Here is a 17,976-nt window from a genome sequence, read left to right as displayed (position 1 = left end):
AGTAAACAGTTTGGTCTTGCCCACAGAGAGGTCTGGCCTTTGCCCTGGCTTCTGGGAGGTAATACCAATTCTGGGAGGCAATGTCATACCTGATAGAAACGTCTTTGTTTAGGGTGGAGCTGGCCACAACTGATAGTCTTACAGGAAGGGCTGGCCATGCCAGAGACAAACCACGTGATTGAGGGTGGGAATTGGGGGTACTGTGGTATTGGTCAAACTGGAGACTGAGATCAACCATGTGAGCAATCGATCAATCATACCTAAGTAATGGAACCCCAATAAAAACTTTGGGCACCAAGGCTCAGGTGCGCTTCCTTGGTTGTCAGTACGCCAAGTGCATTGTCACATGTTGGTGCTGGGAGGGTAATGTGTGGGTCCTGACCCCACGGAGTGGACAACAGCAGCTTTGCGTCTGGAACCTTTCCAGACTGTGCCCTTTGCAGCCCTTATTTTGGCTGATTTTAATCTGTATCCTTTCCCTGTAATAAACTGTAACCATAAGTGTAATAGCTTTCTGTGAATTGTGTGTGGTCTAGCAAATTACTGAAGCTGAGGATAGTTTCGGGAGCTCCCGGAACTTGCAGTTGGCATAAGAAGTGAGGGCAGTGCTGGAGGCTGTGACAGCTAGCTTGCAGTTGGGCTAACTCCAGGCTAACAGCGTCAGATCGGCAGCCAGTTATTTCTCGAGGCATCTGTCTTCTTTCAGTGAGAAATGGCATTACATATACCGCAGTAGAATTTATACACCACCCCTGGGTGCCAAGGATACTCACTGCTACTGAGTGGCTGGTCATTGTTTCCAGGACTTTTCTGTGAACGGAGCTAGAAAAGCTTTTCTCTCTCTCTTTTAAAGAGAAAATCTAGCACAACTTCATACTGATATTTCCAATTAAAATTTAGGAGTACAGATTTTTATATCTTTGATTTTATATTTGTATCTTTTACACTGAAAATCTTGGTATCTATAACAAATATTTGCTTATTTGCTTTATCCTACTATACAATATTTTCAGAATAACAATATCAACATTATTACCAACAACGTGATAACTGGAAACAATTTAAGATTTCTTTCTAGTTCTTTTTTGTCTTTGGAAATACAGTCAAATTTCGGATCACCTGAAACAGTTCCTCCATGTGTGGCTAAGCCATCTACTAAATGGCTTATTGAGGTCCATTTATTTTATGTGGCTTGATGTTTAGGAATTGCCTTTTCCCTCTTATTTCTTTAACTTTGACTGAACCTTGTTTTATATTTGACATAAACCCTGTGCTTGGTTCTAAGAGTCAAATCCACAGAGATCTAGCTTCTACTCCTGTCCCATTTTTACATTTTACACGTTTTAACCGCCCACAGTACTCCATTATAGTGAATTTTAAATTGTGGATAAAAGACCTAAGCCAGCATATTTATTGGATGCGAATGCTATTGCTAAAGTAATGCTTAGAAGGGTAGACTTGATTCTTAAGGTTAAATTCTTCCTTTGTCTATATCATTAAGTTTTAATAAGCTCTGTTTTGTATAGAAACTGCAAAGGTAAACTTTAGTTCTACACAGCTGAACTGTCACAAAATCAAAATACTTAAAATTATAAATTTTAATTTACTGAGGACTATAATTAAGATAGAAGTTCTTAAACAACGAACACTGACATAATATTACTCTCACTCAGGTGGCCTTAGGCACAGCAGCGTCATCATATCTCTTGGGGACTTGTGGACCAAAGGGTGACAACACCATGACAAGTGTTCTCTGTCCACACCCCTCTGCCCACTTCCATGGCTGCAGTCCTCAGCAGTGTCCCTGCTCTACCACTTGCCTCTGAGTGAGTTCCTCTACGTCCACGGTTCTACATTCCCTGTATATGCTAAGGAAAACTTTTCTCTTTAATATATACATGAGTTTAAATTTTAAGGAAGATGACTCAAGAACTTACCAGCCCATAGGTCCCATTGTTTCTGCTCTTGTTTTCCCACGTTTTGCCTCTTTAAGCAGTTCTTCTATTGCTTTCCTGGTGGGAAAAATGAAGAAATTTGAGAGAATTTAGTCACCCCATTAAATTCTGAAAATCAGTTTGTTCCACATATGTGATCCTGGGAAAGAAAGAGCTTTTGAAGCATTAAACTTCAAAATTGGGGGAGAAACTTTAAAAATGTTCTAAAATGGTTGATAGTTTTGAATACATAAAAATTAAAAAGAAACCTTTTCCATATAGGGGAAGAACACTGAAGAGAAAATTAAAGGCCAGATGATGAACTATATCCATATTAAAAATGTTCAAACGCACTATTATTCTAAGAAATACTAATTAACCCAACAATGATGAATCTGTTTCTGCCCATCAGTTAGTGAGGGAGTGGAGAAATGGATATTCTTTTCTCTACCAGTAGGGACTAAAGCTGATATAACATTTCTGGAGAACAACTGGAAACATGATAAAGAGCCTTAAAAATAAAACATACATGTTGACCTAAAAATTCCACCTTATTCTAAGAAAAATCCAACTAAGTATGCAAAACTATATGTACAAGGATACTCATTCAAAAACTTAACAGCTAAAGAAAAAGAATAGAAAGCTTAAATGGTTACTAAAAAGGGACTGTTTAAATAAATCATGGCATATCCACATAGCTGAAGATTAGGCAGTCATTAAAAATGAAGACAAATGCTTGGCACAGAAAGACATTCATAACATGTTAAGTGTATAAATCTGGGAACAAAAGAGTGTGTATAGGATAATTTTATTTTAAATTTATTTACATGTACCTATTGCACAGGGAAACATTTGGAGGGATGTTACCAAAATGATAAGTTTGGGGGAGATTTTTAGTTTTTTGTTTGCTTCTCTGCATTTTCTATTTTTTCTAGAGTGAATCTGTATTATTCGTGTAATTTTTAGAAAGAGGTTTTTTAAAAGCCTAGAAGACATATTTATCAACCATACTCTGAGACTACTACGTATAAGATACTGTGCAAGGTGTCATGGGTAGTAAGATAGGACCATGGTCATCCCTGACTTTAATATTACCTATGATATAGCAATAATAAAGTTAAGAAAAAGAGAGGTATAATGTTGCAAACAGCGATAGTCCAAAGACAGAACTATAATTCTAATCACAAAATTTGAAACTGGATAACTATATATTGATTCTATATAAAAACATTTAATTACACTCTTATAGTACTACTCTAGGTACAATTCACATAGTCCTCAATGATATTACCATTCTGTTAGTTTATAAGAATGTTTTATTTTGTATTGATTTTTATTTTATCAAAGCATGCATATAGCTTAAAGAGAAAAATATTATTTAAAGACTTATAATGAAATACAGCAGTCTTCTGCATCAGCCTTCCCTACCCACCAAAAAAACCAATTTCAACTCCTTTTTATCTGTTTCTCCTGGTATTCACCTCCATATTTCTAATAGTATTCTTTCAAACTATTTCACCACCCTCTTAATCCTCAACAGATATATCTGGCTATTTTTCTATAATTTACACAAGTTTTAATAAACTCCTGTTAATAGTGAGATCTTTAAAAAAATGCCATTTCAGCTAACTCAGCAGCTGGACACTTTCTAATCCATCCTGGGAGGGCCCACTGATGGGCTGATGAAAAACTGAATCACTGACCAGCTTGTCTGCTTCTTACCCCCGGACTCAATCAGATCAGGTGTCATAGCCCAGCCTCCTGGTGCCGGGAATACTAAGTGCATGTGACACCACATAGCCTTCTTCCATCTCTTTAAAATAATAATACATCCTACGGATGTGATCTGAGGGCTTTGTCTCATAGAGTATTTCAGGGAAAATTTATCCTATCTGGCTCCAAAACAGAGATCCTTCTTCACCCTTATAGATGTAAGCAAAAAAAAATCAAAGGGTAAAAATATGCCAAATACACCCCTGCCTTCCCATCAATTAGAGGGGTAGCTTTCAAAAAACAAAAAAACCAACCAGGAGATCAATCATCCTTGGATCCACCCATATGTCCTCTCTCCTGACAACAGATACAGTTAAAAATCATCAGTGAAAGAACTTGCTTGGGCAGTTCCCCAATTATGAACAAACTGTGTATCAGTTACAGATGAACTAGAATGCATTTTCCCATAAAAACTATTAAAACGTTTGCCCAGCTTTCTGGACATGCCTACAAAAGCCAGTTTGTGTCACGATACAGTTGGAATGCTGTACATCTGCAGGAAACAATACTCGGTCAAGAACCATGCCGAGATCCTGAAGGCCTAGTCTAGGCACCTTCCAGAGTGTGAAGTTGGACGGGGATTCTTCTGTAGTTGTGATTTCACTGAACACTGTCTCCAGTGCTGTTCTTAACTTTCTCCGCCGTGATTAAGGATACCTTCTGACTTACAACGACAGCCCAAGAGAAAAGAAGGTGTAAGTACGAGAAAGACTGCCTGGGGTGAACCAGTCTGCCAGTGATGAAAGGCGGTGACAGGTCGGGAGCAGACAGGGCAGAACCCAGGTCCAGCAGACTGCCTGCGACTGAGGCGTTTGTTACTGTTTGGACAACTCATGTTGGCACGAGCTTTATGGTTTACAAAGCACTGTCCCATCTGAACATGACAACGTAGTCTTCACGACCAGTGTTCAGATGAGGAAGGAGGTACTGGGGACACTGAGAGCTGGGGGGAGGAACAAAACAAAAGGACCTGTGCGTTTAAGGCTACCTGCCCTCCATCTTCCTATCATACTTCCCGTCTCCTCCACAAACATCTGCACGGCAAGTCCTGCAGGAGCCGTTTTCTCGTTATCGTTAAAAGGCAAAAAATAAAGTAAATGCAAAAGGAAAAAAAAAAAAAAAAGCGCTGACAGAGCTGCCGCTGCTTCCGCACTCATTCAAGGAGAACTGGAGAGGCAGAGGAACGGAGGGCAGCTCAGACTTCGTCCTAAGAATGTGGAGCAGGAAACCATAAACAAGACCAAAAGACAACCATCAGAATGGGAGAAAATATTTGCAAATGAAGCAACTGACAAAGGATTAATCTCCAAGATTTACAAGCAGCTCATGCAGCTCAATAACAAAAAAACGAACAACCCAATCCAAAAATGGGCAGAAGACCTAAACAGACATTTCTCCAAAGAAGATATACAGATGGCCTACAGACACATGAAAGAATGCTCAACATCATTAATCATTAGAGAAATGCAAATCAAAACTACAATGAGATATCATCTCACACCGGTCAGAATGGCCATCATCAAAAAATCTAGAAACAATAAATGCTGGAGAGGGTGTGGAGAAAAGGGAACACTCTTGCACTGTTGGTGGGAATGTAAATTGATACAGCCACTATGGAGAACAGTATGGAGGTTCCTTAAAAAACTACAAATAGAACTACCATACGACCCAGCAATCCCACTACTGGGCATATACCCTGAGAAAACCATAGGTCAAAAAGAGTCATGTACCAAAATGTTCATTGCAGCTCTATCTACAATAGCCAGGACATGGAAGCAACCTAAATGTCCATTGACAGATGAATGGATAAAGAAGATGTGGCACATATATACAATGGAATATTACTCAGCCATAAAAAGAAATGAAATTGAGTTATTTGTAGTGAGGTGGATGGCCCTAGAGTCTGTCATACAGAGTGAAGTAAGTCAGAAAGAGAAAAACAAATACTGTATGCTAACACATATATATGGAATCTAAAAAAAAAAAAAAAAAAAAAAGGCCATGAAGAACCTAGTGGCAAGACGGGAATAAAGACACAGACCTACTAGAGAATGGACTTGAGGATATGGGGAGGGGGTGGGGTGAGATGTGACAGGATAAGAGAGTGTCATGGACATATATACACTACCAAATGTAAAATAGATAGCTAGTGGGAAGTAGCCGCATAGCACAGGGAGATCAGCTCGGTGCTTTGTGACCACCTAGAGGGGTGGGATGGGGAGGGTGGGAGGGAGGGAGATGCAAGAGGGAAGAGAAATGGGAACATATTGTATATGTATAACTGATTCACTTTGTTATAAAGCAGAAGCTAACACACTATTGTAAGGCAATTATACTTCAATAAAGATGTTTAAAAAAAAAAAAAAAAAAAGTAAAATAAAATGGTAAAAAAAAAAAAAAAAAAAAAAAGAAATGAAATGGAGGTATTTGTAATGAGGTGGATGGAGTTAGAGTCTGTCATACAGAGTGAAGTAAGTCAGAAAGAGAAAAACAAATACAGTATGCTAACACATATATACGGAATCTAAGGAAAAAAAAAAAAGGCCATGAAGAACCTAGTGGCAAGACGGGAATAAAGACACAGACCTACTAGAGAATGGACGTGAGGATAGGGGGAGGGGGAGGGGTGAGATGTGACAGGGTAAGAGAGTGGCATGGACATATATACACTACCAAATGTAAAATAGATAGCTAGTGGGAAGCAGCCGCATAGCACAGGGAGATCAGCTCGGTGCTTTGTGACCACCTAGAGGAGTGGGATAGGGAGGGTGGGAGGGAGGGAGATGCAAGAGGGAGGAGATATGGGAACATATTGTATATGTATAACTGATTCACTTTGTTATAAAGCAGAAGCTAACACACCATTGTAAGGCAATTATACTTCAATAAAGATGTTTAAAAAATAAAAAAAATAAAATAAAGGTAAAAAGTAGTAAAAAAAAAAAAAAAGAATGTGGAGCATTCGCTGCGTCCCACCCACACTCTGCACGAGCTCCTTCTGCAGGGCTTTCCTTCCAAATAGCAAAACAACTTCTAGCAATCACGTGCTTTGTCCTTGAAATAACAACGTCACCTTCAAAATCAACAGGAAAAAAAAATTAGAAAGTCAGGTAGTTTTCTTCACTCCTGTAGCCTCTGTTGTTTTTTCTGGAACTCTCGCTAATGAATTCTGGGCAAAGAAATAACAAAGTCAGTTTCTACCACACATTACCACAGAGGCTAGGTACTTAAATTATCAAAGATTATGAAACATCGGCATCATGAAACAAGATAGTTTTTAATGAGGTTGTGAAACAGAAGTGTAAACTGCAATTAAAAAATACAGGAAAAGCAAACAGTAGGAGAATATATAAGAACTAAGTACAACAAGGACTTGAACAATTAAATTTCAGACACAAATTTAAGTACCATAATTTTTATGCTTAGATCCTTTAAGCATCTTAAAGGTTTCTTTGTAAAACAAATCCATTGTATTAGAATAGACAGTCCGGTGCAAACAAGAAGTCCCAGAAAGCCAGGTCGTTAAGCAGACAGTTTCCTGGGCACAGGCACAAGCTACAATCGATTTTCAATGATCCATGTGTGTATTATCCACAGCCAATTTTACATCCTAGCTCAGCTTCTTCAGGCCTGCCTGTTCACCCCATTAGCCAGCTGGTACATGCTTGTAGAACGTAAACTGATCATAATAGCAGCTTAAATAAAACCTGAGTGGGATCTGGTGCAAAATCGCCTTATAATCCAAAGTCAAACAAATTAGTTTTGAGTTATCTGGGTCTGTGGTCCTTTATACTCACATAAATCAACTGAGAGTTAACTATATCAGTATAGCGACAGGGTAGCAAGATATTTAAGGCAACTAAGATGAAACAACAGAAATTAAATAATGAAAAACACAAGAAAATGAGATTTTTAAAGAAATAATATCAGAGAAGCTAAATATCAAGTAATTGCTCAAAAAAGACCTCAACATATACTTTCTTGAGAAATGGTGAAGGAAAGTGCTATGGACTCAATGTTTGTGTCCCTCCCTCCCCAAACTTAGATGTTGAAATCCTAGCTCTGATGTAATGGTATTAGGAGGTGGGGCCTTTGGGAGGTGATTGGTGCCCTTATAAAGGAGACCCCAGAGACCTCCTTCCTCCCTTCTGCCTCGTGGGGACACAGGGAGAAGATGGGCCCTCACCAGACACCGAATCTGCCCGCCTCCAGAACTGTTAGAAATAAATGTTTGCTGTTTAAACCACTTAGTCTGTGGTCTTTTTATTACAGCAGCCAGACAGCACATTCGCGGGCCTTAGCTTTGCTAGTCCAGAAGCCCAGTTTGGCCAGGACAGCGGCTGGACGGCAGCACCGATCTGCCGTCATGTGCGTGGTGAGCTCTGCCTGGGCTCTTCCTGCAGCCTCGTCCTCGCCACCGGACGCTCAGGTCAGAGGTCACCTTCTCCACCAGCCCTTCCTCATCTCCCCGCCGGTGCCTCATCAGTAGATATTATAAAACCACCCTTTTCTTTCAGGCCCGTGTACCATACTTCTAAATATTTAAGTTACATTTAAAAACCATTAAATAAAATATACTCATTCCTCCTACCATGACAAATATACCTTCATTACAATAAAAATTTAAATGTGTAAACTCTGTATGGTGATAGATGGTAACTAGACTTGTCGTGGCCATCACTTTGTAATGTATAAAAATATAGAATCACTATGTTGTACACCTGAAGCTAATATAAAATTGTAAGTCAGTTGTACTTCAAAAAAATGTGTAAAGCTATGATTTTTAAAATTTTCAGTTAGCAAAATATGAGAGAATAGAATTAACTGCCTGCACACATTGATTATTCTCTTAATGGGTTGGTAATATTTAGATGAATACATAAAGACACACAAAATTTATATATATCTGTATTCCATAAAGTTTATTTTCTTGCCTTTATTTCAGCAAAATTACTAATCATATTGTTATGATCAAGATTTTCATATAAAGTAAGTTCTATGGACTGTAATAATCTAAAGTATTAAAAAACAAAATGTAACTGTATTCAACATGGACCAAATTTTAATATATTGTCAAAATGTAAATTAACATAAATGTAAAAAATTGAAAACCTAAATTTTGAATGTTTTAAGGTTTCCCTGTAGATTAATGAATCAGTAACAAACTTCCTGTATGTTCTCTAAGACCTACACATATACAAATGTATGAGTAATCTGATTGAACATTAAATGTTAGTCTCCAAGTATAACTATTCCTCATACTGAACTAAGTCATGAGAACCTCCAGAACATTGAACTGAAATCCTAAGACAAGCAAAGGGAAGCTTAGCTCTACTGGGAAACAATATTTCCTTATGGCACAACCTCCTGCACTCACGCTGAAAAGAAGGTTTTGACAAGTTAATGTGTCTTTTTTCTTCCAAACACTGCGCGGCTCACATCCTTCCTGGACTCTGAAGCAGTGTGCGCTCTGACGTCAACAGGGCACAGCCCCCCATCGCCACGGACCCCACAGTTTCCTTTCATTCAGGGACACAGGTCAAAACAAGAGAAGGGTGTTTCCTGGGCTAGGAACTGCACTGACGGAAGATCTGCGCGTGTTTGTGACACGTGGGGCTGCCCAGGTTCAAGGAAACTCTCCTTTGAATATCGACACAATAAGCACTTAATATGCACCACTGGGGATATGATGAAAAATAATGATGGCAGCAGTACCTATGTGCCATGTATCTTACACTTAATCCTCACAACTCCTCGAGGTAACTACTATGTCATTGATAAGGAGAAAATAAGAAAGAGTGAAGAAACTGGGGCTGGGATGTGAACCCGGGCAGTTGACTTTTAACTGACCCTGACACTACAGTTCTGGTGAAGGTGAGACCCCAGCCTCGACACAGCCGAGCCCCGTGAGAGGAAGGCAGCGGGAGGGCTGGCGGCGGCACGTTTTACTGTGATTATTTGCAATCACGACAAGACCGCTGTGGTGAAGGCAGAACTCCCGTCGCTTCACCTGGACTTGGACAGTCTCAAATGTCCACAGCTACCCATCCTGCGTGACCTCTGAGGGTGGGTTGTTATTACAGCGAGATGACTTCTTCAGGTAGTACGTGGGCTGACTTCTATTAGTTTAGCTCTTAGAGGGAAACCTTATCTCTCAGGTCATAAAACACCTCACCTGAGGAATGACCTCATAATGAAGTCACCTCATTGTCAAAGTAGTAAGTATTTCTACAAATATTTATTCTTAAATCCCAATTAAGAAGCCACACACAGAAAATACGGTGATTCATTTTCAGTTCATATTATAAGACCTAGGTAAATGTGCCACGGTAAATTGTGTATTGTGAAGACAAGCAACTCTTACTGAAAAAACTTTGTGCAGATGGGGTGGGGATGGCAGAGAACTACCTTAGAAGATAGTAAACTCTAAATAGAAAAGCCTGTGAATTATACCATTGCCAGGAACAACGTGTCTGTCTGATAGGTCAATTAAGTTTAAAAGTATCTAAAGTATATAGATGCCTTACTAAAAGATCACTTGGGAGAAGTAAACTCAGTCAAAGAATATAAGGTCAAAATAATTATTGAGGTCTCTTACTCCGTGAAAGCATTTTGTTATCTCTTTATAAAATTCAAACTCTCACCAAATAGCTGTTCGAAATGCAAAAAGGAAAAAAATCACAACGATTGAACAAAAGGAAACATTGCGATAGAAAGCCTCTAAGGTTCGCCTCCTCAGCCTTCTTCAATGAGGGCTGACGCCTGGTGCACTGCCCTTTGGTAAACACACCACACACCAGAAAAGCCACCTCGCCCATAGCATGGTCTGTAAATCACTCTCTTAATCCTAAAAGAGCTTTACTTTATACCAGAGATCTGCGGGTTTCTGCAGACTGTCCTAAAGGACCCTTCAGAGCTCTTGGATCGCAGCCCCAGGGACGCCCTATTCAGCAGAAGGCCTCGTCAGCCCGCTGAAGCCGTTTCCTTCAGCTGTGTCAAGGCTGCAGCAGTCTGCTGAAAACAAGCCATCCACCCCATGTACATCTCAATGTCTGATTCATCAAATGATTATAAACTATACTTGGAGCTAAGAGCCAAGGAATGGGGAAAATATAGAATATTCCAGAATGTGTAGGATTTCCTAATCAATTCATGCTCTTTAAAAAGTGTTTTCCTTTCAACTGCATTAAGCAGTGTTGAACCCAGGAAGAAAACATACTGGTGCTTCTAATTCTTAGAAGTCCCGCAATACGCAACGAGATGGGAGGAAGAGAAAGCCTGTGTTCCTTAGCGGTTCAATGGCTGCCTGGGGGCCTCTCAGCACAGGGCAAGAGACGACGAAACAGAGGGCGCAGCCCCCCGCAGCCCCCACTGTGTGCACCTCCAGACCCAGCCTCATCTTGAGCGCCAGGAGGGTCCTGTCTTCCACACTCTAGATATCAAGGGGTACTTTGAGAGGGATGGTAGTTTCCCCTACAAAACTGGCTGGGAGAGTTTCCGAAAAAAAATAGTATATATACACACAGACAACATTTTCTACCTCAGTCATTAAATACAAGAATCTACTATACAAAATAATTTATTGAAAACAACCAGTAAACTCTTGACTCTTTGTAAACTCTTTTGCGGCAAGTTTCAAGTTGTCTTTCAGGGGCTAATGCATATGACAATGAATTTAAGAAGGACAAGGCAATTTTCAATCCCATTTTCCAATTAAAAAAAATCGTAGTTAATATACATACAAGTGCTTTGGGGAAAAAATTCTACATTTCTATAATGTAGTTAATGGAATTGAGCAGTTTGACACACACACACAGACTTGGGGAGTAGTGTCTCTTTGAGGAAAACGTTTATAAAAGTTCAAAGTTCTACTGAACTTAGATGGCTCACGGAACAAGTCAGCCAAAACTGCACAACTGTGCAAGCGAGGTTTTACATTTACTTATAAAGACCCGAGATGCTTCCCTCGTAGCTAGCAGAAGTCATAGACTCTGTTGCAATGCAAACATCCTTACAGATGCTGAATTCAGCAGCACAGAGGGACCGCTAGAAAGGCTGCAGAGATGGCCAAAGGGTAGGAACCAGCACATGGGGACTAATCACTACAGGAGGAAAGCCCAAAGCGTGGAAAATTCCATTACTGATTAATCCAGTCTTTAGGTTTATATCATACCATGCAAACAATACATCAACTGCCAAAAGAAAGAATCCAGAGAGAATAATAACAATTGGTGGTTTTGGCATCAGAAACCAGCTGCAAGACAGTCAAGAACTAGTGAACTCTGAAGTCCCACTTCATTATTCAGACTTGTAAATTACTTACAAGTGGTGGTGTTAGCCAAGAAGGGAAATATGAAAGCATGTTCTGGAGCAGATGTTTCACTGTACATTTTACAAAAGATCAAAACACTTAACACAGTCCTCTCCTGTCCCTTTTTACTGCTATGCTCTAAGTAGCTGCACGTATTAGAATCAGCTTGTCTACTACTGAAATACCGTCCATCCTTAGGGATGGAACAGCACCTGCACTTTAACTGGATGGAGCAGTGCTAATGAAGAGTTTAAAACTGTGTTAAAAACGGAACAGGTACCCAACTGAGACTGCAGGGAAAATTCTGAGAGACAGATCGTGCTGATTATACAAACGGCATCATCTGGCCTGCTCCCAGGGTGTGATAATATGCTTACAAAAAAAGGGCGCTGCGTTTTCAATACAAATGTTCAGGACCACACTTTCACAGCTCTTCTGAAATATCAACCCCCTAAATTCACAATTCCCCCTTAGCATTTGCTTGATAGAAATCGGGCCATATGCTAAACTTCTGTATTAATTCCTACACATTCAGTGTTCCCAGAAAGGCCTCAAATCCAAGTATTTACAAGGCTCTTTTTACTATAATAGTTAAGGAAAGAAACCAAAATGAATTAAAATGTTCAGGTAAAGATCCATTAAATATAATACTATATTATGAAAATGTAAGGGAAGTTTCCTGTTAGAGGTCATCGAATTTAACATTATCATGTAAAGCCAAGGAAATTATGGTTTAGAGAGGTTAATAACTTGCCTAAAACTAGTTACCTGACTTTTTTTTTCTGGGCAGGGGGAACATTTAATTCACAATTATATTTCTTCTTCCCCCCTCAGAACCTGGATGGCATGTTTCAGTCATCCTGGGGAGAAATTAGGAGGGGATAGACCATAATTATGATACTTCAGCCCAAGATCATTACCTTTGGAGTATAACACTGCAAGGACCAGCACTACCGTTTTGTCTACAGCTGTGTCAGGAATCACACTAGAAGACCCCGCCCAGTGATGGTTTACGGGAAACTGGGTCCTGGCTGCATTCAGGGGTAGTGTGACTGAAACTCACTCAGCCTGGAAAATGTTACTTGAAGTAATTTGCTGTGATTGCTTAATCATGTAAAAATGAAAACATATATAAAAGTACCTAAATTATTAACTTCAAAGCAGGATAGATCCAAAGCTTTTACTATGGAAACTGTGTTTTATGTTGGAGAACAGTGTGGGACAGTGGGAGCCAGCTCCACTAGCCACCTGGGTGCTCTGGGCAAGTTCAGTACCTTCTCTGAGTATGTTTCCTCTCCGTAAAATGAGACTGAGCCCCGGCTCACAGATGCACGGCGAGGACTGAAAAAGATGAGCAGTGTAGAGGGCTTTCTTTGCATCGATGTTTCTTGGGAGGGACAAGGGTTCATTTAGGTATCTGAATTTGCCAAAACAAAACTTTTTTTAATCTCAGTATCTCCTCCTTTCATTTATACTATAAAGAAAAACTTGTAGAATGTTCATTTTTATCTGTTGCATAATTGTTTTGATGAAAAGCTGAGGGATTATTTATCAGTGCAAATAATATAAAGGAAATTCTATCTTCCTATGGTTAAGTCAGAGGAAATTTCCTGTATATCATGTACCTGATATCAAAATAATCAGCCTGCTTGACAGAGCTTACCAAATCCTCTGATGAAACTGAGTGAGATTTTAAGGAGCTAACAGGGAGATGGGCAGAGACCCAGTCAGAACAGAATTGCCTCACACTGCCATGACCTATGAAATACATGATCAGAAACAAATTATATGAAAGCATCCTATCTCATATGCACAAAAAGAAAGCCAGTGGTCCTGGCTGTTTGGCTTTTCAAACAGTTGTGTTCATTCGGGAACTAGGTCTGCTCCGTGCAAAGTCGGCAGCTGGGCAACTTCCTGGTGGATGTGACCAGTACAGGGACAAGCTCTGGAAAGTTCAAGCTTCAGAGCAGAATCTCTCACCTGAAAAGTTCAGACTGAGTAGAATTACCTGATACTTGTTCTACTCTTATACATTCTCTACCACATCTCTTGATGCTCTTAGAAGAGGGATCCAGCAGTTGCCACTTCCTAGGTTTGAACCAAGGACATGTTCAAGTCACCTTAGGAAAATGAGGAAGCGGCCACAGTGCAGTGGAGAGAGGAGGATCCCAGTTCTGCCCTTGCTGACTCTGTGATTTTTCTTGTCATCTTGGTTACACCATCTATAAAATGAAGATATTTCTACTACCCTTTCAGAGTTTGTATGGGGATCAAACACAGTCATATATATAATTACTTTGTAGCTATAAAGCACTGAACAAATGTATTATCTTAAAAATTTTAAATGGGTCTATAGTATAGGTTGTTATATTGTTAACACACAAAAATACCGTATAATAGTATGTGTCGTGTGCACAGTGATTAAGAGCAGAACATACGATCTCGCTGATCCTCAGAAGGACCTTTTCAGTCATCGTCTCCTTTGTATGTGTTAGACCACTAAGGCTTAGGGAGGCTGCCTCGTCCAGGGGCAAGCCGTCAGGGGACACCTGATCTGACCTGGACATCTCTTGAGTCCTCTCAGCTCACACACACCCTTACTTTATCCTGTCCGGGAAGATGTCTTCTACATTTTGAGGATGATCAAGTGCTGCTTTGGCATAACATCGATTAAAAAGTTAATGTATTTAAAGATGATGCCAATGAAGTTTAATAATATGGAAAATGATATTTTCATGAAGCGACTATTAGTAAGCCTATATCTAGGTTCTTGACCAGATAGTCTGTAACTCAGTGACTCTTTTCATGGTTAAGTTTTATAGAAAACAGTCCCATTTCCAACATGTTTCAGCCTGAATTTAGAACTAAACAAGGATTACTGGTCAATAGTTTCGTCTCTCAAACTGAACTCTCTGGCGCACACGCTCTGGCAAAGCTTTCCTGTCTTCCTGCAGTGGGTAACACAGGCAACATCATGGACATAGAAAGCCGAACCTCAGGGGTCAGGCTGTCTTGGGTTCATGTCCACTCACTAGCCGTACAGCCTCAGGGCGGTTACTTAACTTCTCCAGGCCTCAGTTTCTTTCTCTATCAATGGGAAAAACATCATCTGCCTTGAAGGAGGTGTAAACTGGTTTGTCCACCCGGCTGGTCTTCTTACTTCCCAGTCTCAGTTGCGCGTCTGCGTCTGGCTAGCAATAAGCCCAGCAACCAGCCCAGCTGGATTCTTCATGTCCGGGCTTGTTCTGAAGCGCACTGCTCTCAGCTGGCGACCAGCTTATTACAACACGAAAACAGACAGGGAACCTTTGGCGTGCTTGCTGCAAGTCTGGGCAGCAGGCAGTGACGCACCTGCAGGCTGATACTCCCAAAGACTGACATTTTCAGCAGAATAGTTTCTTTCTTTTCTCGTCCAGTTTTATTGGGATATAACTGACACACAGCACTATATAAGTGTAAGATGTGCAGCATAATGATTTGACTCACATACATCATGAAGTGATGAGCACAGTAAATTCAGGGAACATCCATCCTCTCATATAGACGCAACATTAAAGAAATAGAGAAAAAAATTTTCCCTTGTGATGAGAACTCTTTAGGATTTACCCTCTTACCAACTTTCATGTATAACGTACCGCAGCGTTAACTGTATTGATCGTGTTGTACGTCACATCCCTAGTTCTTATTTATCTTATAACTAGAAGTTTGTACCTTGACTACCTTCATCCAGTTCCCCCTCCCCTCACCTCCTGCCTCTGGAAACCACAAATCGGATCACTTTTTCTATGAGTTTGTTTGTTTGTTTTTGAAGTATAATTGACCTACAACACTATGTTATTTCCTGGCATAAACACAGTGATTTGATATTTTTATACATTTCAAAATGATCACCATGATGTCTAGTTGTCGCCTGTCACCATACAAAGATATTACATAATTATTGATTATATTCCCCACACTGTACATTTCATACCTGACTCATTTATTTTGTAACTAAAAGTTTGTACCTCTTAATCTCCCTCACCTATTTCTCTCCTTTCCCCAGCTCCCTCCTCTCTGGCCACTATCTGTTTTTTCTATCTATGACTCTGTTTCTGTTGAGTTATATTTGTTCATTTGTTCTGTTTTTTTAGATTCCACATAAGTGACTTCACACAGTATATGTCTTTCTCTGTCTGACTTATTTCATATTACCTTCTGGGTCCATCCACGTTGTTGCAAATGGCAAGATTTCATTCTTTTTTATGGCTGAGTCATGTTCCGTCGCGTACACATACACCCATCTTCTTTATCTGTTCATCTATCGCTGGGCACTTAGGTTGCTTCTATATCTTGGCTATTGTAAATAATGCTGCAATGAAATAGGGGTGCATGTATCTTTTTGAATTAGTGTTTTTGTTTTCTTTGGATAAATACCCAGGAGTGGAATTGCTGGGCTGATGGTAGTTCTATTTTTAATTTTTTGAAGAAACTTCATACTGTTTTCCACGGTGGCTGCACCAATTGACATTCCCACCAACAGTGTGGGAGGGTTCCCTTTCTCCACACCCTCACCAGCGCTTGTTATTTCTTGTCTTTTTATAACAGCCATTCTGACAGGTGTGAGGTGATATCTCATTGTGGTTTTAATTTGCATTTCCCTGATATGTGTTGTTGAGCATCTTTTCATGTGCCAGCAGCAGAATAGTTTCTAATCATAAGGCTCTAGAATCCCCATTTTTTCCCATCCATTTAATGACACAGTACAGCCTTTGCCATGAAAACAAATAAACAAAAAACAGGAAAACAACTGTAGAGCCAAGTCCTGAAGGCTTAGATTACAAGCTCTGATGGAGAACATAAATCCAACTCTTTTACTTTGATAGACACTGAACTTGATGATTATACTCTTTTTTCTTCATCTTCAGGGAATGAGATGATAATTGACACTTATATCCGCAATTAAATATTAATCACTTTCAAATAAAAACCCTGTTAAGTATTCTAGACACCAGGATTTATGCTTAAGTATGCAGAACAGAGTAAGCAAGCAAATCAGGATCTGAAATAACTTTAGATGAGGAATCTCAATGATACGTAATCCTTATCTTGAAATCTAAGCTCCAATTAAAATTCATTATGAAATCCCATATAATTTACCAAGTATGGTGGTGAGAAATTAGAGTTGTGGACCAAATCCTCTGAGGATCCAAGAGAAAACCGAAGAGTCTGTGCATCTTATTGTGGAGCTAATGTGATAAAAATGGCATAACAGATGTCAAATTATAGAATGCTTCATTTAATTCTCTGTTTGGTCTTAATGATATGCTGACTTATAGTAAGAAATATGTTTGGTTTTCCTCCCATTCCTGACACAGAGCTCCTAAAACAATGGGAATTTCCTAATTGATGAGAGCTATAAAGCTGTCTTTTGTTATGTTGATGAGGTGACTTTAGGGAAAGCTCTGGGTAACCTAAGGATGGGGGCTGGTCGCCAGGATAACCAACCGCGTGATTAGAGAGTTGGAACTTTCAGTCCCATCCACAGACCTCTGGGGAGGAGAAAGGGGCTAGAGATTGAGTTCCACCACCAATGGCAATGATTTAATCAATTATGCCTGTGTAATGAAGCCTCCATAAAACCCCAAAAGGACAGGGTACAGAGAACCTCCGGGCTGGTGAGTGCGTGGAGATTTGAGGAGAGGTGGTTGCCCAGAAAAGGCATGGAAACTTCACACCCCCTCCCACAGACCTTGCCCATGCACCTCTTCATCTGGCTGTTCATCTGTATCCTTTATAATAAACTGATAAAAAGTAAGTAAAAAGTAAGTAAATGTTTCTCTGAATTCTCTAACAAATTAACTGGGCCCAGGGATGAGGTCATGAGAACTTCCAATTTATAGCCAGTAGGTCAGAAGCACAGGTAAAATAACCTGGATTTGCAGCTGGCATCTGAAGTGGGGTTGGGTAGGTGCAGTC

The 17,976-nt window shown here is 39.9% G+C and overlaps 1 protein-coding gene across 1 annotated transcript in view; it reads right to left on the bottom strand.

The window, feature by feature from the left end:
• POLR1D (RNA polymerase I and III subunit D) overlaps positions 1–17,976 on the bottom strand; it is a 43,060-nt gene that overhangs the window by 14,205 nt on the left and 10,879 nt on the right. Inside the window, exon 2 of the mRNA XM_059903149.1 lies at positions 1,938–2,012. Coding sequence (XP_059759132.1) covers positions 1,938–2,012 — 75 coding nt within the window. The remainder of the gene's footprint in view (positions 1–1,937; positions 2,013–17,976) is intronic.

Source organism: Balaenoptera ricei, chromosome 18 (assembly GCF_028023285.1).
Source record: "Balaenoptera ricei isolate mBalRic1 chromosome 18, mBalRic1.hap2, whole genome shotgun sequence".
NCBI classification, from domain to species: domain Eukaryota; kingdom Metazoa; phylum Chordata; class Mammalia; order Artiodactyla; family Balaenopteridae; genus Balaenoptera; species Balaenoptera ricei.
This window is presented reverse-complemented; position numbering and strand designations above follow the sequence as displayed.